The sequence below is a fragment of the Cryptomeria japonica genome, chromosome 3, assembly GCF_030272615.1.
Source record: "Cryptomeria japonica chromosome 3, Sugi_1.0, whole genome shotgun sequence".
In the NCBI taxonomy this organism is placed as follows: domain Eukaryota; kingdom Viridiplantae; phylum Streptophyta; class Pinopsida; order Cupressales; family Cupressaceae; genus Cryptomeria; species Cryptomeria japonica.
The window spans coordinates 796932267-796958097 of NC_081407.1; the positions used below are offsets into that span (position 1 = coordinate 796932267).

The following is a 25831-nucleotide window of genomic DNA, read 5'->3' on the forward strand; positions in this document are numbered from 1 at the left end:
GATAACACATTTAAGCTGCTAAATGCATTGATCATATTCAGTACTTACGCACATTTTGTTTTCCCTCTACGTATTTCCCTTCGAAAAAAAATCCATAATTGTTTAAATCCAATAAATGTGGTACTCTGATTTAAGGTAGACAATCTGGCTTGTCTATCATGGAACCGATCTACACAGCCTCGAATTCCATTCTAAATAGAAGTTGGAACCAGCCGAGTATTAATATTATGCCACTCAACTTGAATTCTTACTTTAGCCTGTTGCAGGACTGTACCAGTATTAAATCAGTGAAACAAGTGCATGCCCGCATGCTTATAAATGGCTTGCAACAAAATACGTATCTGGGGACTAAACTCGTGAATATGTATGCCCTGTGCGGTAGTTTAGATAATGCACGCCTTGTGTTTGACAATATAAGCGAGCTAAATAGAAATACTTTCTTATGGAATGCTATGATTAGAGGGTATTCATCTCTCAATGTGTGTGACAAAGCCCTCCTACTTTATTACCAAATGCTTAAAACAGGTCTATGCCCAGACAATTTCACCTATTCATTTGCTCTCAAGGCTGCTGCAACACTCTCAGCTCTGCAGGAGGGAAGGCAGATTCATTTTCATATAATAAAGAATGGACATGGCTCAAATGTTTTTGTGGGTACTGCACTGCTTGATATGTATGCGAAATGTGGCTGTGTAAAGTCTGCACGCCAGTTGTTTGATAGAATGTTGACAAGAAATGTTGTGTCTTGGAGTGCAATGATAGCAGGGTATAGCCAGTCTGGATATGCCAGTGAGGCTTGGGAACTTTTTCGTGAAATGCAGCTTGCACAGGTTGAACCCAACTCGGTCACTATGGTGAGTGTGACTTCGATATGTGATAATTTAGCACGGGCCAAGTGGCTTCATGGTTATGTAATTAGACGGGGACTTGATTCAGATGTTTCTCTGGAAAATGCTCTCATATACATGTATGGCAGGTGCGGGAGCATGGAGATTGCAACCCAATTGTTTTATAAAATGTGTAATCGAGATGTGGTTTCCTGGAGTGCAATGATTGCAAGGCATGCCCAGAATGGACATGCCAGGGAATCTTTGCTCTTTTTTAATCGAATGCATTTGATGGGATTGAAGCCTGACTCAATCACCATGGCAAGTGTGCTTCCAGCGTGTGCTCAATTGGGAGATGTGCAGTATGGGGTAAAAATCCATGCATCTATAGTTAGGAATGGACTTGAACTCGATATTACAGTAGGAAATGCCCTCATAGATATGTATGCCAAATGTGGAAGGATTGAGACCGCACAGAAATGTTTCCACAACATGGTGAAAAAAGATGTAGTAACATGGACCGCAATGATTGGTGGATATGCCCAGAATGGACATGCCGGCGATTCCATCACGCTGTTTTATCAATTGTCCCTAAATGGCATGAAACCTAATTCAGTTACTGTGGTGAGCGTGCTCCCTGCGTGTGGATATTTAGGAGCTTTGCAACAGGGCAAATCAATTCATGCTTATGTATTAAGAAATGGATTTGAGTCGGAAGTTTCTGTGTGTACCACACTTGTAGATATGTACGGCAAATGTGGAAGTGTAGAAGCTGCACGTCAAGTGTTTGATAAAATGTGTTACAGAGATGTGGTCTCGTGGAATGCAATGATAACAGGTTATGGAATTCATGGCTATGGTGAGGACGCACTTGCACTCTTTAGTCAAATGCAAATGACGGACAAAAAACCAGATCACATAACACTTCTCAGTGTTTTGTCAGCATGCCGTCATGCTGGTATGGTGGATGCAGGCTGGCAATGCTTTAATCGCATCAGTCTAGATTATGACATTAACCCCACACTAGAGCACTATGCGTGCATGGTTGACCTTCTTGGTCGTGCTGGGCGTCTGGATGAGGCATATGATTTCATAAAGAGAATGCCACTGGAACCTGGTGCCAGTGTGTGGGGGGCATTACTTTTTGCCTGTCGAATTCATTCTAATATAAATCTGGCCAAAATTGCATCTGAGTGCCTCATTAAATTAGAACCTAACAATACAGGCAATTATGTGTTGCTGTCAAACATTTACGCTGCAGCTGGAAGGTGGGGTGATGTTTCAAGGATCAGAGCATTGCTGAAAAAGAGTGGGGTGAAGAAAAGTCCAGGATGTAGTTGGATTGAGATTAAGAGCACTGTAAATGCTTTTTCTGTGGGATGCAGGTCGCATCCACAGTTTAAGGAAATTGCTGCTATGTTGGAGAGTTTAGCTCTGCAAATGAAGTCAGCAGGGTATGCACCTGCCATTGACTTTGTCTTGCATGATGTTGAGAATGAAGAGAAGGAATACATTCTTTGTGGACACAGTGAGAAGCTGGCAATAGCTTTTGGACTTATCAATACAAACCCTGGGACTCCTATCCGGATAACGAAAAACCTTCGAGTATGTGGTGATTGTCACACTGCCACAAAATTTATTTCCAAGATTGTTGAGCGAGAGATTATTGTGAGGGATGCAAGCCGTTTTCATCAGTTTAAGGACGGCCTCTGCACTTGCAAGGATTATTGGTGATTCTAATTGAACCACACAAGTACATGTATGTGCAGTGATTCAATTTCATTGACTAAATGTTATGTGAGTGATCGTTTTCCAAGATTCCATATATCCGGGAAAATCCTTTTCCCATAGCAAGCCAGCACTACACATGTCAACTGATCATGGAAGAAGTCACAGATCATTATACAACACACTTTATCAGTGTTTAGGGGTTTTGCAAAATTCTATCATAAACAGTACCAATTCTGGAGTGGGTTATGCAAACTTCACGGCTAGTTCTCATGTATACATGGATGATTAACTTCTCAAAAACTGGAGGCATGTAGCCTATATCTTTCTACTCTATCAGTACGCTAGTATCATGAGCTTCAAATCACAGAAATCCAGAGCATATCAGAATACTGACAAGAAGTGACCAAAACTGTCAATAAGAAGAAATCTATGAGCTGATTAAAAACTTAACAGAACAATAAAAATTACTAATCAAACTGTAATTCAACTATAAATTAGAGAGCATGGGCAATAGCATCCACTGAACAATAGTCTCTCCATCCCTCATCAACTAAAATGAAGTAGCTAAAATTTTGCCTGAGGATGTTGTTTGAATAAACTCTTCAATAAAATGTATACTCTGTGCAACCTTGGCATTTGGCAGTTGTCCAACACTTAAAGAGGAGTACACACCTCTATTTCTCACAAGATTAATTTTCTCAAGTTCAGGACTGAAGTGGTATCAATGCAGCTTCTACTCGTAACCATAGTAGATGCCCTTTAAATGTCTTATTAACTTCTCACCAAATTCTAATAAGTTTATTTTCCTGAGTTTTTAAGATATAAGGCAATTTTTCCTAAATCTAGAGTTTGACACATGTTGAGATAATCCAGAGCTAAGTTGAAGCACAACGGAAGAAGTTTACCTGATTCGTTGATAAGTAATAATTAATATGTTAGTTTTTATGATATTACCTTCTAATTTGGCATCCATGAAAATTTGGGTGACTCAAAATTATTCAGAGCATTTTCTAGAGAAAATATTCAACTAGAAGTTTAGATGCTCTTAAAAAATCTATGACAGACCATTTTGAGGTCCTTAATGTTACGTCTAAAAATGCAACTTTGCTATTAATCTATCTGTTACATCCCACTTGTGCCCTAGTTGTTTTGTGTAGTATTTACGCCTGATACATGTTAACCCTAGTGCATTTGATATACTCGTATGACGTATAATGTGCCTAGTTTTATGCTTTAAATGATGGATTTATTCAGATGATTATTGCATATGTGAATAGTGATGATTATGTGTTCTATGCAAATTTGATGTACGTGATTTAGTAAATGGATGAATTTCAGTTAGCAATATGAAATCATGTTTCTCTTTCATTATGAATTATTAATTGTTAGAATTAGACAAGATTGGATCTAACCGATTTCCGTGGGTCAAGTGTGTGCAGGAGATCGTCATCCTCCACGAAAGGAGGGAAAGTATCATCAGGTTGAGAGGTGAAAGGAAGGAAGAACTCAATGCCGTTTGGAAACCCTAGCCTAAGCCAGGTAAACCTAGGTTGATCTTGTCAGACCTTGTTAGCCAGTGTGTTAGGTAACCTAGTAGGTCAGTACATAGAATCTAAGGTTTGTCGCTTCTTGTAATAATTATTAATTATTAATATTAATAAACTATTTCGTTAATTATTAATTAAGTTGACTGGACTGATGTTACTTTTAGAGTATAGGTATATATATTTATGTATGTGTATATATACATTACAAATATATCCTATACGAGTACCTGGGTACGGTAGTACGTATATCTGGTCGTATACGTACTACTGCAGTCAGGTATACGTAGGATGTATGGGTCACATATATATAAATAAGTATATTTAAATCAATTAATAATTTGCATGACAAGGTTTATTGTAATTAAATAAATTAATCTTTTTGCCAACTTTAATTGGCAACTCAATTATGCAAGTGAAGGTTATGTGAGGGGGAGATATGAAATTAACCTCTCCTATAGTTGCTAGTTAATTGGCTCGGAATATTTTAATAATGCCAAGAGGGAAATAAGTTTTTAATAAATCATTTTGCATCACTCCACCTTACCTTATAATTTTATCGGGCAGGAAGGAGGTATTAATTATAAAAAAGTAAAGGAGATCAAAACCATTTTATTTCTCAACCTTGATATAATTTGTATCGAGCATTTTGGGAGGGAAAAAGATATTTTCATCTTCTTCGAGCATTTTTGGTGTGAAGGGTCGAAGCTTCTCTTGGAAGCCAAAATGCAGATCAGGTGAGGGAATAAGCATGCCCTGTGTGACTCCTTGGGCGTTTTTATAATCCTGTCTAGTATTAGGGCGTGGGATTGAGACCACGTTTGGTATATAAAACCAGAAGGAAAAGAGAGGAGATATTTTTTTACAGCTGGCTTTTGGAAAACGGCGGAGGGTAAGGGTTGTTGTGCGTTTTCTGCCATTATCAGCACTGTTATTTCACACTTCTGAGGGTCTTCAACTGGGTTACTTCTTTTCTCAGGTCATTCTATCTCCCAGACCTGTGATTTCCTCTTCCTCTTACAGTTATTTGGTTTCTCAGATAGAAATTAGAAGGAAGAAATGCATATATGCGTCTGTGGTTGTAAAGTACAGAAAGTCTGAAAATAATTCATGGAATTCTTACGGGTTAGAAACCCTTATGCATTGTTATGAAACATAGTGTTGTTACTTCAGTTCTTAGTAAATAATTTTCAGTTTGAAATTAGTCCATAAAATTTTGAAAGGGGTTTTAGGTAGCTGAAAATAAAATTTGAAGAGAGGTATTCTTGCATACATATTTGTTTATATAAATGGGAATATATACACAAATATGTATGTAAGGATGCCTGCAGGTCTGGAACTTACTATTATGCCCTTTAAAACATGTTTGAAAAGAGAGGAAAAGAATTAAAAACTCATACCTTTGTTGGATGAGGGTTAAACTTGTATAAAAAGAAAATACGGGCCTAATCTCTGCAGAACTTTTATATTAAACAGATTTGTTCATTGTTTGGAATATTAAGGAAGGAAGGAATGAATGTCATTACTGTTATATATGTTTCAAGTAGAAGCATAACCTTGAGAGAGCAATTTATTTTGAGAAGGCAAGATATCTCTATTATGATAATCCTGCTATTATCTTCCTAAAACAAGGAAATTAAATCTTCAGCAACCTCGATAGAACAACTGAAACTAAACAGCAAACTATGGATTAATTTTATAGACTCACTTGTAAATCGCAGTTAAACTACAATTTGGAATAAATCTTACCACGGAATCTCTTCTCTTTATGAAATTTTAAAACAGTATAACACAAAGGACAAGGCCATTGTTAATTTACAACTAAAGTAAACTAAGCCTTAAACCTTAGACACCAAGAGTACTCATTGAGTCTACAAGGGAGCGGATACAGGTGCACGTATGTACCATACTTGGGCATATACGGCAAGTATGTACTAGTGTGTTAATAATTGGTAATACTTGTCGTATACGCAAAGGTAATTGTACTCACGTGTACGTGTATACATATCTTGGCATACACTGGTAAGTATATTCTGACATAACGGTGCGGATCTGTATCATTCCAAGGAAGAGAGTTCTTTTCCGAGTCAACCTAAAGAAGATTTGACCTCTAACCAAGCTTCCAAAAAAATTTAAAACTGAGATGATAAGAAAACACTTGAATAAGCTTATTTTTAATAAGATCAACTGTTCTAGAATTAGGAAATTTGTCGATACCCCAGCCTAGGAAGGCAATGGGTGGAAGATCGCGATTGTACATGATGCAGTAGCATCATTTTCGGGAGGTTACTTTCAAGTGTGGTCGGACAGCAGTGACATGTTCAAAAGGTTTAAATCCATACTTAGGATTTGTACGTGCAATTGGCGGCTCCTAAGCCAGGGGTTCAGTTGAAACATGTTGAAAACATTGTAGTTGTGCAAGGAAGAAATGGTTGATAACACTTGGAATACTTATACTGTAACTATTGAACGCTAACACCAAGATGGTCCTTAGATTTCCTTTTGAGTTCAGCTAAACTCCTTAACCGAGACTTATTGCCGAGAAGGGTGAGATCATTGATAGTGCGAAAATTTGTGCTTACAGTGTAAAACCTTGGCCAAGGTGGTGCTGCGTAATGCATGCACTAGTCTGATCTTTAGCACCAGATACACCCTTAGTCAGAGCATCATGCTAGTAGGGAGTTACCCTTAGTGTATGACTGACTAAGTGTGTAGGTCCTAACACCAAGTCTCAGATGGCATTGAGTTCTCGTATTCCTTTACCTCCCTGCGAAGGGTCGGGCCAGTCCAGAAGGACATGGCACGGGGGACTAGATAATTTGTGGTTGGGTGGAAAAGCGCCCTAATGATACTTTCCCTCCTCACCAGTATCATGACAGAATTTGAAGTTCAGAATTTAGCATCAGTTGAAAAGTACTCTCTAAACCCTATCCCTTTAATTTCATGCAAGTTATTTATTTCTTAAATCTTACTTGTATGCTTAATTTCTGGTTCAATATGCTTAACATTTCAATTATCATTATTCATGATCCTATTTTTTTTTTTTAAAAAAAAAAAATCTTCTTGCCATGTTTATGTTTTTGTTAATGGCTATATTTGCAACAGTTAGTTTATTTGAATTTAAATTTCTTTTAAAAATTTTAGCATGTTACATATGGTATCAGAGCGTCGGGTTCAACACTGAACCTTGGGCTCACCACAACAACAACAAAAAAAAAAACTTGAAAAGAAACTGAAACAAAATACTTGGCATTGTCCAAGATGTTCCACACAACCAAAAGAAAACAAGTACGTGACCCGGTTTACCTTCGGTTGTGGAAGGTAATCGATCGCAAGTATGATTACTCATACTGGTCCATGTCATCTGATGATGAAACCCTAGCCGATGCCCTAAAAAGAATCATCAAGGAAAGACGACCCTGGACTGTTGCCAACAAGGCAGCAGTACGAACTAAAATACTAGCAAACAAAGCACCGAAACCGGTTAAGCCTGCAACCGAAGAAATGAAGTACAACACCGTTGTCATCTATCCTGAACCTGAGGAACCGAAAACGGTTCACATACCCCGATTTGGTTTCCAGTTGGTACCCTTTTGCCGACTTTGAGGGGCAAGAAGAGCCCATCACAGGATCGGAAAGTAGCTCTTAGATAGAGAGCTTTTGTGTATATATTGAAACCTAAACCGAACTATTTTTGAAAGTAACTCTGATAGGGTCACATTATATATATTGAACTTTAACTCCCCCTTCCTTACTTTTGACAACAGTTCTGGAAACCTTTTCATGTGTGTGTGTGTGTGTGGATAAGTTTGATGGTTAAAAAAATTTATTATGCTTTCATCTCATGCTCTTATTGTTGAATGTTAAAAAAAATAAAAAAATAAAACTTCATATTTTGTAATATCATCAGGTTTTACAAGAACAATAACATGTCTCATCACCCGAAAGGTGGGGAAGAATTCGGAGGGCCGGAAACATCAAATGATAAACTAGATAAACTCATCCAAATGGTTCAAAACACACAGAACAGGCTCCAAGACTTGGACCAAAGCGTAAGTAGCCATACAAAAACACCCAGCGTGGAGTTTGAGTCTCAATTTAAGGACCAGTTTACTAAGCGGGAGCACACTCGTCAGAGTGAGTTCCAAGAAACACAAAACCCCAAGGGAAAACAACTTATGGGTGTCATATCGAAGGATATGAAGAAAGTAAAACCTCCGCAGTACGATGGGGTTGAAGGCGGAGATGTTGCTGAAGCCTGGCTTACAGGCTTGGAGAAGTACTTCAAAATTAGAGATTATACTGAAAACATGAAGGCTGTTTGGGGAGCCTATCAACTAACCGGAGAAGCTGCTTGTTGGTGGGAAAACAAAAAGGCTGAACTTGGTCTAAGATCAGACAATATAACCTAGAGCAAATTTGTGGAGGTGTTTAGACAAAGATGGCTGCCCCAATTGTTCTTCGAGCAAAAATTGACAGACTTTCAGGATTTGAAACAAGGAGAACTTTTTGTGCATGCTTACTGAGAAAAATTCACGCGTCTCCTGAAATATGTACCTCACTTTCAGGTGGACGAAAAGTATAATATTAGGAAGTTCGTTATGGGTTTAAACAACTGAATAAGTGGTTCAATAGATGTGTTAGCTCCTGCTACTATGGATGAAGCCTATGAGAAAGCTGTTAGGCAAGAACAAAAACTCCGTAAGGACGATTCCATTAGAGATAGAAACAGAAAGAAGAGTAACTGGGGACAATCATCTCGAAATTTCAACAAGAAGGGAGACAGTTATGGGATTAACAATAAAAGCAGTAAAAGGCACAAGGGAGGACAGCAAAGCAACCGTAGAGATGGTAGAGGATATGATAAGCCCAGAAGGGACAATGGTGGGAATAACAAAAAATCAGAAAAGAAGGGACCACCAGGGGGTTGTTTTAATTGCGGTGGTAGTCAATACGCCAACTAGTGTCCAACTAAACCACTAGGAGGGCAACAACAAAGGAACCCACTACCACCTCAACAGGCAGTTTTTCAGCAAAGAATTCATGCAGCGGTTGATAACCGCCAAGCTGAGTACCAATTCACGCCAATGGAGACTCCAGGTACTTTATATGGCATACCTATTAATATACTCATTGATACAGGAGCTATAGAAAATTTCATTTCACCAAAACTGCTTAGTAGATTTCCTAGGAGAGCTGGTTATATGGCTAAATCATGGACAATAGAATATGCCAACCAGTCAAGAGCTCAGGTAGAGCGATGCCTATTTGGGGCAAGAGTAGAATTTCCACACTTCACTACCAAAGTTGACTTGTTTGTAGCACCTCTAGGCACGTATGATGTCATCTTGGGTATGAAGTGATTGGGTCAGCATAGAGTAAGGGTAAATTGTTTTGACAAGTTTGTGGAGTGTCAGGGTGATTATGGCAACAAAGTATTCTTACAAGGCATGAAACGGGAAATTAGATTGCAGCAACTCTCTGCCATGCAACTAAGGCGAAGCGAAAGGAAAGGATGTCAGGTTTTTGCGGTTAAAATGGATGAAATCAATGAAGCAAAGGATGTCCAATATCAGGATGATATGATGATGTATGAGAACTGCAATCATTGTAAACGGGAGTTTGGTGAAGTCGAAGAACCAAAAGAGCCTTTTGAAGTGAAATATCCTTACCTCCAAGATTTTCAGGATGTATTTCCAAAGGAATTGCCTAGCTTACCGCCAAAAAGGATATTCGACTTTTCCATCGAATTAATACCAGGGGCAGCACCTGTATCCAAGGCTCCGTACCGAATGACAACGGTCGAATTAATGGAGTTAAAGGCCCAACTTCAAGAACTCTTGGATAAGGGATTGATAAGACCTAGTGTGTCGCCTTTGGGGGCACTAGTATCTTTGTTAAAAAGAAAGATGGGACTCTTCAACTTTGCATAGATTACAGGATGTTGAATAAGTTGACCATCCAAAACAAATATCCTCTACCTTGCATTGATGATTTATTTGATCAAATGCGTGGAGCAACAGTCTTTTCCAAGATTGATTTGCGGTCAAGGTACCATCAGTTGAGGTTAAAGGATGAGGATATCCATAAGACTGCTTTCAGAACTCGTTATGGGCATTACGAGTTCACGGTCTTACCATTTGGACTTACTAATGCACCAGCCGCTTTCATGAATTTAATGAATAGTGTATTCCATGACTGCCTCGACAAATTTGTCTTGGTGTTCTTAGATGACATTTTGATATACTCAAGGAATGAAGAAGAACACCTGCAGCAATTGTGGTTCGTCATATAGCGATTGCAAGAAAACAAATTATATGCAAAATTATCTAAGTGTACTTTCTTCCAAAAAGAAGTACAATATCTAGGGCATATAATTTCAGCCAAAGGGATAGCGGTAGACCCGGCAAAGATCAAAGCCATTTCTGAATGGCCAACTCCCAGGAATGTGCATGAAGTTAGGAGCTTCATGGGGTTAGCGGGCTACTATAGAAAGTTCGTAATGAACTTCTCACGCATCGCACACCCCATCACATCATTGCAGAGGAAGGGCAAAAGATTTGATTGGTCAGAAAAATGTCAGGTGGCTTTTGAACTCCTTAAAGAGAAATTGACCACAGCACCAATTCTAAAAGTGCCAGATCCAAAAGACCAATTCTTAGTAGTAACCGATGCTTCAGGGGAAGGATTAGGTGGAGTCCTGATGCAAAAAGGACAAGTAATTGCCTATGAGTCAAGAAAGCTCAAAAATTATGAGCAAAATTATGCACCACATGACCTTGAGCTCGCAGCAATAGTACATGCTTTACAAATATGGTGTCACTATTTGCTAGGCAAGCCTTTCGAGCTTCGATCGGATCACCAAGGGTTGAAATATATTTTCACTCAACCCAACCTCAATGCGCGATAGAGACGATGGTTAGAACTAATCTCAGATTATGATTTTGAGATCAACTACATCAAAGGCAAGGAAAACCGAGTCGCAGACGTGCTAAGTCACAGACGCCATATAAATGCCATCAATTGTTAGGAGGGGATAGATTTTACCAGTAGGTGAAAAACGCCTTACAAATAGATTCCCAAGATCCAAGATATGACGGTTTCCAACTTGAATCAAAAGGACTTTTAAGATACCAAGGTAGAATGTATATACCTGAGTCCGCCGAGTTGAGAAAATTGGTTTTGAAAGAAGTGCACTCTGGACATCCAGGAGTAACTAAAGTGCTTGCTGACATCAGACCTTATATTTCTGGAAAGGAATGAAGAAGAACGCAGCAAGGTTTGTGGCTAGCTGTTTGGAGTGCCAACGAATTAAGGCTAAACATCAACACCCAACAGAGTTGTTGCAACCTAACGCAATACCTAATTGGAAATGGCAGATAATCAGCATGGACTTTGTCCAGGGATTGCCTATGTCTAGAAATAAGCATAATGCCATTCTAGTGGTGGTAGATAGACTAACCAAAGTGGCTCATTATATACCGGGCAATTTATCTGATAGGGCACCTACTATAGCTTACAAATTCTTGCATGAGATATTTCGGTTACGTGGTGTACCAAATAAAATAATCTCAGATAGGGATGCTAGAATGACATCCAGATTTTGGCAAACTCTATTTTCAGCTCTTGGAACTCAGTTGAACATAAGCTCAACCTATCACCCTGAAACCGATGGTCAGACGGAAAGAGTCAACCAAGATTTGGAAGACCTTTTGAGAATGTATTGCATGGACCAACAGTACAAATGGGAGGAATACCTTCCATTGGTTGAATTTGCCCATAACAATTCCTATCAATCATCCATTAAGATGGCACCCTTCGAGGCACTATATGGAAGGAGGTGTAGAACTCCTATTAGCTAGGATAAGCTAGAAGATAGGATAACCCTCTGTCCAGAAATGCTCTCAAAAATGGAGGAGCAAGTCAAACTAATCAGAAAAAGGTTAGCAGAAGCTAATGATCGGCAAAAAAGCTATGCAGATGCAAAGCGTACTCCCAGACAATTTGTAATGGGAGAGAAAGTGCTTCTACGGGTGAAACCAAACAAAAGTAGCATAAAATTTGGAAAGTCCTCCAAATTAGCATCACGATACGTTGGACCTTTTGAAGTGTTGGAAGTTGTAAACCCAGTTGACTACAGAATTGCTCTACTACCAGCTCTTGAACGGTTGCATAATGTATTTCATGTTTCCTATTTCAAAAAGTATGTTTCAGATTTTGCACATATGATCGATTGGAACTCCTTGCAGGTACAGGACCCAGGGGTGGTCATGATCAAGCCAATCAGGGTGCTCGAGGTACGTAAGCAACGCTTACGTAACAAAGAAGTTACTCAGTGCAAGGTCCAGTGGGACCAGTACACTGAGGACAGTGCCACTTGGGAAGATTATAATGAAATCCATCATCGATTTCCCCATCTGTTTAATGTTTTTAACAGCTAAAACAAAACTTAATTTGTTTTTTTAATACTGGTTAAACATTATTATGTTCATTTTTGTTTTAAATGATACTTGAAAATCATCGAGGACAATGATTCACAAGGGGAATGATATGTTACATCCCACTTGTGCCCTAGTTGTTTTGTGTAGTATTTACGCCTAATACATGTTAACCCTAGTGCATTTGATATACTCATATGACGTATAATGTGCCTAGTTTTATGTTTTAAATGATGGATTTATTCAGATGATTATGCATATGTGAATAGTGATGATTATGTGTTCTATGCAAATTTGATGTACGTGATTTAGTAAAAGGATGAATTTCAGTTAGCAATATGAAATCATGTTTCTCTTTCATTATGAATTATTAATTGTCAAAATTAGACAAGATTGGATCCAACCAATTTCCGTGGGTCAAGTGTGTGCAGGAGATCGTCGTCCTCCACGAAAGGAGGGAAAGTATCATCAGGTCGGGAGGTGAAAGGAAGGAAGAACTCAATGCCGTTTGGAAACCCTAGCCTAAGCCAAGTAAACCTAGGTTGATCTTGTCAGACCTTGTTAGCCAATGCGTTAGGTAACCTGGTAGGTTAGTACATAGAATCTAAGGTTTGTCGCTTCTTGTAATAATTATTAATTATTAATATTAATAAATTATTTCGTTAATTATTAATTAAGTTGACTGGACTGATGTTACTTTTAGTGTATAGGTATATATATTTATGTATGTGTATATATGCGTTACAAATATATCCTATATGGGTACTTGGGTACGGTAGTATCGAGTACGTATACCTGGTCATATACGTACTACCGCAGTCAAGTATAAGTAGGATGTATGGGTCACATATATATAAATAAGTATATTTAAATCAATTAATAATTTGCATGACAAGGTTTATTGTAATTAAATAAATTAATAAATTTGCCAACTTTAATTGGCAACTCAATTATGCAAGTGAAGGTTATGTGAGGGGGAGATATGAAATTAACCTCTCCTATAGTTGCTAGTTAATTGGCTTGGAATATTTTAATAATGCCAAGAGGGAAATAAGTTTTTAATAAATCATTTTGCAAAACTCCACCTTACCTTATGATTTTATCGGGCATGAAGGAGGTATTAATTATAAAAAAGTAAAGGAGATTAAAACCAGTTTATTTCTCAACCTTGATATAATTTTTATCGAGCATTTTGGGAGGGAAAAAGGTATTTTCATCTTCTTCGAGCATTCTTGGTGTGAAGGGTCGAAGCTTCTCTTGGAAGCCAAAATGCAGATCACGTGAGGGAATAAGCATGCCTTGTGTGACTCCTTGGGCATTTTGATAATCCTGCTTGGTATTAGGGCGTAGGATTGAGACCACGTTTGGTATATAAAACCAAAAGGAAAAGAGAGGAGATATTTTTTTACGGTTGGCTTTTGGTAAACGGCAGACGGTAAGGGTTGTTGTGCGTTTTCTGCCATTATCAGCACTATTATTTCACACTTTTGAGGGTCTTCGGCTGGGTTACTTCTTTTCTCAGGTCATTCTATCTCCCAGACCTGCGATTTCCTCTTCCTCTTACAGTTATTTGGTTTCTCAGATAGAAATTAGAAGGAAGAAATGCATATATGCTTCTGTGGTTTTAAAGTACAGAAAGTCTGAAAATATTTCATGGAATTCTTACGGGTTAGAAACCCTTATGCATTGGTATGAAACATAGTGTTGTTACTTCAGTTCTTAGTAAATAATTTTCAGTTTGAAATTAGTCCATAAAATTTTGAAAGGGGTTTCAGGTAGCTGAAAACGAAATTTGAGGAGAGGTATTCTTGCATACATATTTGTTTATATAAATGGGAATATATACACAAATATGTATGTAAGGATGCCTGCAGGTCTGGAACTTACTATTATGCCCTTTAAAACATGTTTGGAAAGAGAGGAAAAGAATTAAAAACTCATACCTTTCTTGGATGAGGGTTAAACTTGTATAAAAAGAAAATGCAAGCCTATTCTCTGCAGTGTTCACTATTTGGAATATTAAGGAAGGAAGGAATGAATGTCATTACTGTTATATATGTTGTAAGTAGAAGCATAATCTTGAGAGAGCAATTTATTTTTAGAAGGCAAGATATCTCTATTACAATAATCCTGTTGTCATCTTCCTAAAACAAGGAAATTAAATATTCAGCAACCTCGATAGAAGAACTGAAACTAAACAGCAAACTGTGGATTAATTTTATAGACTCACTTGTAAATCGCAGTTAAGCTACAGTTTGGAATAAATCTTACCACAGAATCTCTGCTCTTTATGAAATTTTAAGACAGTATAACACAAAGGACAAGGCCATTGTTAATTTTCGACTAAAGTAAACTAAGCCTTAAACCTTATGTTAGGACCGAAAGGCAACTGAGAGGGGGGTGGTGAATCAGTTGTCTATGAATTTCAACCCAATTATGAATTACTTCAACTTAATACTTAATACCAGTAAACCAATCTTAATGTCGGTTAACAGATTAACAGTGAATATCAATACCGGTAAAACTTAAAGTATGAAACAGAAATAGAAACAACATCCACAACACATAACACAGAGATTTTTGACGTGGAAACCCTGTAAGGGGAAAAACCACGGTGGGAAACCTTACCCACAATCAGATGATACTACTACAGATAGTATGTGTACATAAATGGGGTCTGCACATGTCGAACAGCCAACCGCCCAGAGCACACTGCTCAAATGGCAGTCGCAATGACTACAGCAGGATGGTTAAATCCTAGAATAATGTACTGCTCAAAATAGCATCTCCAATGCTAGATTCAATACCGGTTTAAGCTCTGATAAACACCTTCAAACCTTCCTCTAACCTTCGAATGATGTCTACTTGAATAGCTCTATGATCTGCTCATATTCGCATATACCAAATACCACACTGTTACATTTTTATCTCACAAATGAGATCTTACATTTATACCAAACCTAAGACCAAATGTGTAGGTCGGCTCACTAAGAGTATTACATTAAAATCAATTACAAAATATATCCAAGATGTCGGCTTCAATACAATAACCAATAATAAATCATCTCCATAACGTGTTGTGCTGATCTAGAATAGATAATGTGTACTTGTCCATGACCTAGACCTATCTGCCAGTAACAGCAAATATGTCAAGCCGAATAGATCAATAACCAAAACACTAAAACCAAGTATCCAAACCATGTCTTCGACATAACCAAGTGATCTCCAGATGATAACAATTCTTCATCAGTGTCGGTGAACATATATTGGTGACTGTGCATAAGTCACTAACCTTGCCGGTGAACACAATGTATCGGTTCAACATAACCATAGATCTCTAGAAGGATAAGTGTTGACATCAATGACAAAACTAATGCAACACATCCATAATACCAACAATCTCCCCCTTTGGCATTGATGGCAACACTAGAGGGAAAAACATCTAAGTGCCAAAGCAAAATGCCAAAAACCAAAAACCAACAATCTCCCAAAGTAGAGATCAATACCAGAAATCAAAAACCAAAATGCAGAGAGTATATAACTCTCCCCCAATGAATAATCTCTCCAAAAGAATAATTTTTCCCCAAAGGATAATGTTTTTCCATAGATATCTTTCCCCCTTTGACATCAAATGTCAAAGCAATAAAGAAAATATACTAGAACATTCAACCAACTACTCCCCCTGAGAAGTAGCTCTCCTCCATCAAAGTCGGAAAAAGGTTTCTGTGTTAGTTACTGTCGGTTTGATGCCAATCTCCAATCATCTAAGTCTCTGCTGGTGAGGGTATTATCCCAAGCTGCTCTCTGAGATATTCAAAAGTTTCCTTAGGCAAAGGCTTTGTAAAGATATCTACAATCTGCTCTTTAGTATTCACATAAACCAATTTCACTTCTTTTGCTTCAACATTCTCTTTCAGAAAGTTCTACTTAATAGAAACATGTTTAGTCTTAGAGTGAAATACTGGATTCTTTGATATATCAATTTTTGTTGAATTGTCACAATAGATGATTATAGGTTCTTTGCATTTTACCTTTATGTCCTTCAACATTTGCTTAATCCATAATACCTGAGTACAATTAGTTGCTGCTACGACATATTATGATTCTGCTGTTGATAATGAAGTACAACTCTGCTTCTTGCTTAACCAAGAAATCAATCTGCTACCAAGAAAGAATGCTCCGCCGGTGGTGCTTTTTCTGTCATCAACATCTCCTGCCCAACTTGCATCTGTGTATGCACATAAATCAAAAATTTCATCTTTAGGATACCATAAACCAATATTTGTTGTGCCTTGTAGGTATCGAAAAATCATTTTTACTGTTGATTCATGATTTTCTTTAGGATTACTCTGAAATCTTGAAACAATACATACTGCATTCATTATATCAGATCTTGTTTGTGTCAAATACAGTAAACCTCCAATCATAGATTTGTATCTTGTCAGATTAACAGGAGTTGAATCATCTTTTAATGATAATTTGTCAATTGTAGTCATAGGAGTACTTACCAGTTTAAAGTTTTCCATACCAAATTTCTTCAGTAGTTCTTTCAAGTACTTTGTTTGACATATGAATATAACTTTATCAGTTTGTGAAATCTGCAATCCTAAGAAGAATTTTATCTCACCAATCATAGACATTTCAAATTCTTCCTGCATCTTGTTAGCAAAGTCCTTACACAATCCATCTTTTCCTCCAAAAATGATATCATCAACAAAAACTTCAATAACCAAGATTTCATCATTAGTCACTTTGTAGTATAAGTTGTTGTCAACATTACCTTTAGTGTAACCAAGTTTCAAAAGATATTTGTGTAATCTACCATACCAAGCTCTAGGAGCTTGCTTCAATCCGTACAAAGTTTTCCTTAATCTGCAAACCATATCTTTATCATTTGTCAATGAAAATCCATCAGGTTGTTCAATGTAAACTTCTTCCTCAAGATCACCATTCAGAAATGCACATTTTACATCCATCTGATAAACTTTGTAGTTCTTATGAGCTGCAAATGCAAGAAATAATCTAACTGCCTCAATTCTGGCTACCGGTGCAAAGGTTTCATTATAATCAATTCCTTCTTTCTATGAATATCTTTTACAAACTAATCTTGCTTTGTTTCTGATTACTTTACCATCTTCATTAAGTTTGTTTCTAAATACCCATTTAGTTCCAATTACATTTTTGTTTTTAGGTCGGGGAACTAATGTCCATGTATTGTTCTTTTCAATTTGTTCTAATTCATCTTCCATTGCTTTTATCCAATGTTCATCCTAACATGCTTCAATAACAGTTGCTGGTTCAATTTGAGAAATTAAGCATACCTCTTCACTTGCCAGTCTTCCTCTTGTCCTAACACCTTGATACTTATTCCCAATTATCTGATTTTCAGAGTGATTCAGTCTTACATACTTGGTTTTGTTCCGATGTTGTTGTTCTTTAGTCACAGTGGAATTCTCTGATGATGCCGGTGTGACTGGATCAACATTCTGTACCGGTGCACTTTGTAGTGTTTCATTTATGATCATCTCAACTGTCGGTTTAGAATCTACAGACCTTGTATTTCCTCTAAATTGTTCATCTATCTTCACATTAGCACCCTCAATGATCTTCTTCTTTTATTAAAACATCTATATGCCTTGCTCTTAGATGAATAACCAAGAAATATTCCTTCATCACTTCTAGGATCAAATTTACCAATATACTCATCTCTCCTAATATAACATTTGCTTCCAAATATTCTGAAATACTTAAGAGTAGGAGTATTACCAAACCATAGTTCATAAGGGGTCTTACCAGTTTCACCTTTGATGTGAACTCTGTTGAAAGTGTAGACTGTTGCATTTACTGCTTCTCTCCAATACATGTGAGGTAGATTAGCTTCCAATATCATGCTTCTAGTTGCTTCCAAATAGTTTTGTTTTTCCTTTCCACAATCTCATTCTGTTGAGGTGTCTGGGGTGCTGATAGTTGTCTTTTGATTCCATTCACTTCACAGAATGTATTAAATTCCTTAGATGTAAATTCACCTCCTTGATCAGATCTCAAACATTTGATTTTCTTACCAATTTCATTCTCTACCATTGCCTTGAATAACTTGAATTTCCCAAAAGATTTTGATTTCTCCCTGAGAAAAGTAACCCAACACATTCTAGAATAATCATCAATAATTAGCATAAAGTATCTATCTCCCTATACACTTCTTGTTCTTGCCAGACCACATAAGTCGGTATGAATTAAGTCAAGAACATTATTGGATTTCTCATAAATACTTTTAAAAGTTGTTCTAACTTGCTTTCCCATTTGGCATTCCTTACATACCGTATTATGAGGATTCACAATCTTAGGTAAATCCCTTACTGCCTTAGTTGAGCTAATTTTTACAATGCAATCAAAATTTACATGACAGTCTCTCTTATGCCATAACCAACTCTCATCAATATGTGCAATCAAACATGTTTTGTCACTGTTATTCAAATGAAATTTATTACCTTTAGTTTGATTACCGGTTGCAATCTCCAATCCAATTCTGTTTCTGATTTTGCATTTTCCATTCTTGAATTGTAACTGAAATCCCTTTTCAACTAATTGACCAACACTCAAAAGATTATGCTTCAATCCTTCAACATAATAAACATTGTCGGTGTTATGCTTAACATCCAAGGATATGGAGCCTTTTTCTTTGATCAAACAAGCTTTATCATCCCCAAATCTTACTAGACCTCCATTGAATTCTTGAAAAGATAAGAATTTACTCTTATCACCAGTCATATGATGTGAACATCCGCTATCAATAATCCATTCATCTTTCTCTTCAATTTTAGCTGCCAGGGCTTGCTCTACCGGTGGAGCAGTAGGTGTCGGTTGATCTTTTGTTATTGCAACAAAATCCCATTTATTGTCTGTCGGTTCTTCATCAGAATCATCAGTAACTCCTTCATCAGCATAGTTACATGATTTGTCTCTATTCTTCTTAAATATGTATCTTTGATATTCAAGGTTAGGCTTATATGTTCTTTTAGCTTCCTCTCTTAATCTTGCATGTCTATCAGGACATCTAGATTTTATGTGACCAACTTTATTGCAATTGAAACATTTAAATGGTGCTTTACCTTCATACTTACTTCCAATTGGACCTTTAGGCATCTTTCTTGCAAAGAGTGCTTCAAGTTCTTCCAGTTCTTCATTTTCCCTTCTGATATCTTCAAGTTCTCTTGCATAAAGTGTTTTCCAATCAGATGATGATGATGATGATGATGATGTAGATGATGATGCTTTGAAGGCTAAATTAGTTTTTACTGTAGCAACAGGACCAAATTCCTCAAGCTCAAATGTTGAAAGTTTACCAACCAGGGTATCTCTAGAAACTGATGTATTAGGCATTGTCCTCAATTCATTAATAGTTGTTACTTTCATTTTGTATGCCGGTGGCAAAGCTCTTAATACTTTAGAAACAATTTCATCTTCACTTAAGGAACCTCCACAACATTGTATACCCAAAACAATTGCATTAACTCTTTCCATAAAAGCAGAAATTATTTCATCTTCTTCCATTTTTTAGATTTTCATACCTGACCCGATAACATTCTAGTTTTGCAATCTTGATAGTGGTATCTCCTTCATTCAAAGTCTCCAACTTATCCCAAATAGCTTTAGCAGTAGATCGGTCTGATAATCCCATGATTTGTTGATCTGATAATGTGCTCAAAAGTGTTTCTCTTGCCTTGCAATCATTCTCCTGATCCTTGGCCAATGTTGGTGGATTAGGTTGATTTGTAGTAGGACCAACATAGCCATTCTTAGTAACTTCCCATATATCTCTTCCAATACAATTCAGATGTGTCTCCATTCTGATCTTCCATATACCATAGTTAGTTCCATCAAGTTTCGGACTGTCTTTCCTGAAAATGTTAGTTGCTATAGGATCTTCTCAAGCTGTTAGGCTTCTGCAAAAAGAGGACTTAGCTCTAATACCAATTGTTAGGACCGAAAGGCAACTGAAAGGGGGAAGTGAATCAGTTGTCTATGTATTTCAACCCAATTATGAATTAATTCAACTTAATACTTAAAACCGGTAAACCAATCTTAATGTCAGTTAACAGATTAATAGTGAATATCAATACCGGTAAAAGTTAAAGTATGAAACAAAAATAGAAACAACATCCACAACATATAACACGGAGATTTTTGACATGGAAACTCTGCAAGGGGAAAAACCACGGTGGGAAACCTTACCCACTATCAGATGATACTACTACAGATAGTATGTGTACATAAATGGGGTAGGCACATGCAGAAAGGCCAACCACCTAGAGCACACCGCTCAAATGGGAGTCGCAATGACTACAATAGGATGGTTAAATCCAAGAATAATGTATTGCTCAAAATAGCATCTCCAGTGCTGGATTCAGTACCGGTTTAAGCTCTGATAAACACCTTCAAACCTTCCTCTAACCTTTGAATGATGTCTGCTTGAATAGCTCTATGATCTGTTCATATTTGCATATACCAAATACCACACACTGTTACATTTTTATCTCACAAATGAGATCTTACATTTATACCAAACCTAAGACCAAATGTGTAGGTCGGCTCACTAAGAATATTACATTAAAGTCAATTACAAAATATATCCAAGTTGTCGGCTTCAATACAATAACCAATAATAAATCATCTCCATAACGTGTTGTGCTGATCTGGAATAGATAACGTGTACTTGTCCATAACCTAGACCTATCTGTCGGTAACAGCAAATATGTCAATCCGAATAGATCAATAACCAAAACACTAAAACCAAGTATCCAAACCATGTCTTCGACATAACCAAGTGATCTCCAGATGATAACAAGTCTTCATCAATGCCGGTGAACATATACCGGTGACTGTGCATAAGTCACTAACCTTGCCAGTGAACACAATGTGCCGGCTCAACATAACCATAGATCTCCAGAAGGATAAGTGTTGACATCAATGACAAAACTAATGCAACACATCCATAATACCAACACCTTAGACACCAAGAGTACTCATTGTGTCTGCAAGGGAGCGGATACAGGTGCACGTATGTACCATACTTGGGCGTATACGGCAAGTATGTACCAGTGTGTTAATAACTAGTAATACTTGTCGTATACGCAAAGGTAATTGTACTCGCGTGTACGTGTATACGTATCTTGGCATACACTGGTAAGTATATTTCGACATAACGGTGCGGATCTGTATCATTCCAAGGAAGAGAGTTCTTTTCCGAGTCAACCTAAAGAAGATTTGACCTCTAACCAAGCTTCCAAAACTTTTTAAAACTGAGATGATAAGATAGCACTTGAATAAACTTATTTTTAATAAGATCAACTCTTCTAGAATTAGGAAATTTGTCCATACCCCAGCCTAGGAAGGCAGTGGGTGGAAGATCGCGATTGTACATGATGCCGTAGCATCATTTTCGAGAGGTTACTCTCAAGTGGCCGGACAGCAGTGACATGTTCGGCAGGTTTAAATCCATACTTAGGATTTGTACGTGCAATTGGTGGCTCCTATGCCTCTAATTTCCTAAGCCAGGGGTTCAATTGAAACATGTTGAAAACATTGTAGTTGTGCGAGGAAGAAATGGTTGATAACACTTGGAATACTTATACTGTAACTATTGAACGCTAACACCAAGATGGTCCTTATATTTCCTTTTGAGTTCAGTTGAACTCCTTAACCCAGACTTACTACCGAGAAGGGTGAGATCATTGACAGCGCGAGAATTCGTGCTTACAGTGTAAAACCTTGGCCAAGGTGGTGTTGCGTAATACATGCACTAGTCTTATCTTTAGCACCAGATACACCCTTAGTCAGAGCGTCATACTAGTAGGGAGTTACCCTTAGTGTATGACTGACTAAGTGTGTATGTCCTAACACCAAGTCTCAGATGGCATTGAGTTCTCGTATTCCTTTACCACCCTGTGAAGGGCCGGACCAGTCCAGAAGGACATGGCATGGGGAACTAGATAGTCGGTGGTTGGGCGAAAAAGCGCCCTAATGATACTTTCCCTCCTCACCAGTATCATGACAGAGTTTGAAGTTCAGAATTTAGCATCAGTTGAAAAGTACTCTCTAAACCCTATCCCTTTAATTTCATGCAAGTTATTTATTTCTTAAATCTTACTTGTATGCTTAATTTTTGGTTCAATATGCTTAACATTTCAATTATCGTTATTCGTGATCCTGTTTTTAAAAAAAAAAAAAAAAATCTTCTTGCCATGTTTATGTTTCTGTTAACGGCTATATTTGCAACAGTTAGTTTATTTGAATTTAAATTTCTTCTAAAAATTCTAGCATGTTACACTATCTGTGGCAGTTTTCCATAGTAAATGTAAGTCATAGGTAATGGTGAATTCCCTCACGACTTGCCTTCAAGAAGGCGGTGAACCTATGCCATAGCAGCGCATTAAAATCGACCACTGAGGCCTTCCCAAGGATCTCAAGCCATTGAGGGCAGGGACATTAATAGATCATTGCCTAGCGAGTTGTTTATTTGATTCTAAGTTAAAGTCTTCTGTTTTTTGTAATGCCTGGTTTGATGGTCATCCAATTATTTTTATTCATTTGCTAAAACATCCGTTGCATACTTTGTACTTCCATTTATTGATTCTCCAAATTTCTGTTAATAAATCCCATTTATGGATTATGGTTTTTTATCAATTGAATGTTTTTTGTGGGCAGGCAGATTGCTTGGGGCTGCTTGTTCTTTACCATGCCCATAAGAGGTATTCTGAATCCTCTTCTTGCACGTAATCTTTGGTGTAGCTTTGAGATCCTTTGACAAAAAATTGCAGCATTTGATTTCTACTATGAGATTTGTGATTTTTGTCAAGCAGGCAAAAATTTCCTTTATCTACTTTTTAGTTTTCTGATTTTGTCTATCGGTTTGTGCTACTTAGCATTTGTGTGATTGATGGATCTCGTTCAATTATAATATGGGTACTGATCATTCCAATGTTACTGTTAGAAGCGCCGGTGGTAGCAATGTGTTCGATAATCTCTTTTATTCTTCTCAAGATGTGCAGGAGAGAAAGAGGGGTAAGGGCAAGATTTTTCTGGTTTCCAAGTGAAAACCTTATTTTTGTACCATTTTTAAGATAAATTTTTTTCAATTTTATGTTCTCCACAGGCCTGTGCTTTCCATTTTGGCTGTAGAGGTACCATTGACAGAGGAAGAGCGCAGGCTATTTTTTTATTATTTTTGTAGAATGTGCACAAGGGTGACTGACAAGTGGCAAGGGATTTCCAGGAATTTTGTGAAGACGAGAAACCAACACAGATTGCAAGCCATTCCCAAAAGTATTATCTTGGGCAGAGTAATATTAACAGAAGGTGCCACAGATGCAGTTTGTTGGACATGACAATCGATGTGGTAAGTCATTTTTCAATTTTGGTTTTTCAGTTGTCAAGAGAAAGAAATGATACAGTGATCCCAGAAAACAAGGAAAAAAAAGACCGAATGGACTCTGCATTCTGTAATATTGTTTTGACTTAATATTTCTTATGGTGTTCGACAATGGATATTCGTTGATGAACTAACTTCTTTGTAATATTTTATGCACTGCAGAAAAGAGAAGTGTCAAGGATATGCCCACACTAAAAAAGTTGGTCGAAAGAATGCATACCACTTTTCTCCCAAGCAGCTAAACAGGTCAAAAAAGGCACATCTCAATCAACGTGCTAAGTCAATTTGGGTTGTTTCGCTGTCTGCATATTATTATTGTGAATATTCTCTCCAATCACAGGATACTTGTGAGTTCATGACTCATTTGCAGCCTCTTCCATTGTTTTTTGACATTTTTGTCGATTGCAGTGTACTTGTTGTATTTATCCTCTTCAAATGCATTGTATATGTCCTTAATTCCCAATGTAGCTGTTGCTCATATACTCATTGAGGAGCAGAACTCAATCATGCAGCAGACGGAGCCAACCGACGGGCCATAGGCATTTGTGTCTCCAGAAGATCAAAAGTAGATACATCAGTAGCAGTGGAACTCAATCTGGTAAATATAGCGCCTGTTTCTTTTTTATCTATGTTGTGAATTGGGCGTGAATTTGTTTTTCTGTTTTCTCAATGGAATGCTTTCATTGGCATTACTAGTCACAGGGTTAAGCTACCCGCAAGAGGTGTTCCTCTCAAAGGAGTACAATAACATGTGGTCAAGCTACATTCCATTGGTGGCAAAGGTTTTCTCCATCCATATAGGAGAGAATTTTCATCATTGATGATCATACTCCACTGCATCAATGGAGCATGTTTTCTCCGTGCCTATTAGAAGGAATTGTCATCATTAATGTTGGTCATTTTTTATAGCGAGCTATATTGTTCTTGAAGGTGTAATGAAAGTGTAGGATAACAAGTCATCATTTTGCGTTATATCAAAAAACGAATTTCCATAGTAGATGTCAGGAGCAATTGTGATGGGGTTTTAAAAGTCAGTATGACTTCTAACCAAGTGCAACAATGGTTCATATTTTTTGAAGTAGCTCCGTTGATGATCATACTCCACTGCATCGATGGTTCAAGTATTCTTTATACCTCTTGGAAGGAATTTTCATCTTTGATGTTGGTCAATTTTGATAGCCAGCTATATTGTTCTTGTAGATGTAATGAAGTTAGGGTTTTCAAAGAGTGGGATGACAAGTCATAATCTTGCATTATACCAATGGTGAGGCTTGCCATATATGTAAAAATGAATTTATATAGTAGATGTGCAGATTTAGATGTCAGGACAAATTGTGATGGGGTTTCAAAAGTTTAGTAAGACATGTAACCAAACTGTTCTGCAATAATGGTTCATGTTTTGTGAATTTGCTCTATTGATGATTATACTCTGCTGCATTGACGACTCAAGTATTCTTCATAGGTCTTGGAAGAAGTTTTTATCATCGATGTTGGTCAATTTTGGTAGCCAGTTATTTTGTTCTTGAAGATATAATGAAGCTAATACTTTTAACGAATAGGATAACAAGTCATCATTTTACATTATATCGATGGTGAGGCTTTCCATATAGTTAAAAATGAAATTTCATTGTAGATGCGGTGAAGTTTTAGATTTCGGGAGCAATTTTGGTGGGGTTTTAAATGTCTAAGATGCCATGTGACCAAACCGTTCTGCAACAATAGTTTGTGTTTTCTCCATACTCGTAGCCCGTAGGAATGAATTTGCATGGCTAATGTGTGCAGTTTGATGGCCAGCTATCATATTCCTTAAAAATGCAGAGCAGTTATCTATGAAATCCCAAATATGTGAGCTATATTAACAGT

General features: G+C 37.3%; 2 protein-coding genes across 16 annotated transcripts; both read left to right on the top strand.

Moving 5' to 3' along the window:
• Positions 1 to 25471, top strand: LOC131075835 (pentatricopeptide repeat-containing protein At3g12770). Of its 15 annotated transcripts, none has more exons than XM_059218593.1 (8): positions 1 to 7015; positions 23245 to 23288; positions 23463 to 23601; positions 23693 to 23720; positions 23813 to 23935; positions 24131 to 24315; positions 24437 to 24566; positions 24665 to 25471. In XM_059218593.1, the coding sequence occupies exon 1, from the start codon at positions 159 to 161 to the stop codon at positions 2559 to 2561; it is 2403 nt and encodes an 800-aa protein (XP_059074576.1). In that variant the 5' UTR covers positions 1 to 158; the 3' UTR covers positions 2562 to 7015; positions 23245 to 23288; positions 23463 to 23601; positions 23693 to 23720; positions 23813 to 23935; positions 24131 to 24315; positions 24437 to 24566; positions 24665 to 25471. The 15 variants fall into 15 exon arrangements, 12 of the variants coding, with proteins under 12 accessions (XP_059074576.1, XP_059074577.1, XP_059074570.1 ...); XM_059218594.1 differs by having other exon boundaries at positions 23534 to 23601; XM_059218587.1 differs by having other exon boundaries at positions 23693 to 23935.
• Positions 12013 to 12543, top strand: LOC131874381 (uncharacterized). Its single transcript, XM_059217724.1, has one exon. The coding sequence runs from the start codon at positions 12013 to 12015 to the stop codon at positions 12541 to 12543; it is 531 nt and encodes a 176-aa protein (XP_059073707.1).
• Positions 25472 to 25831: the final 360 nt, after the last annotated feature.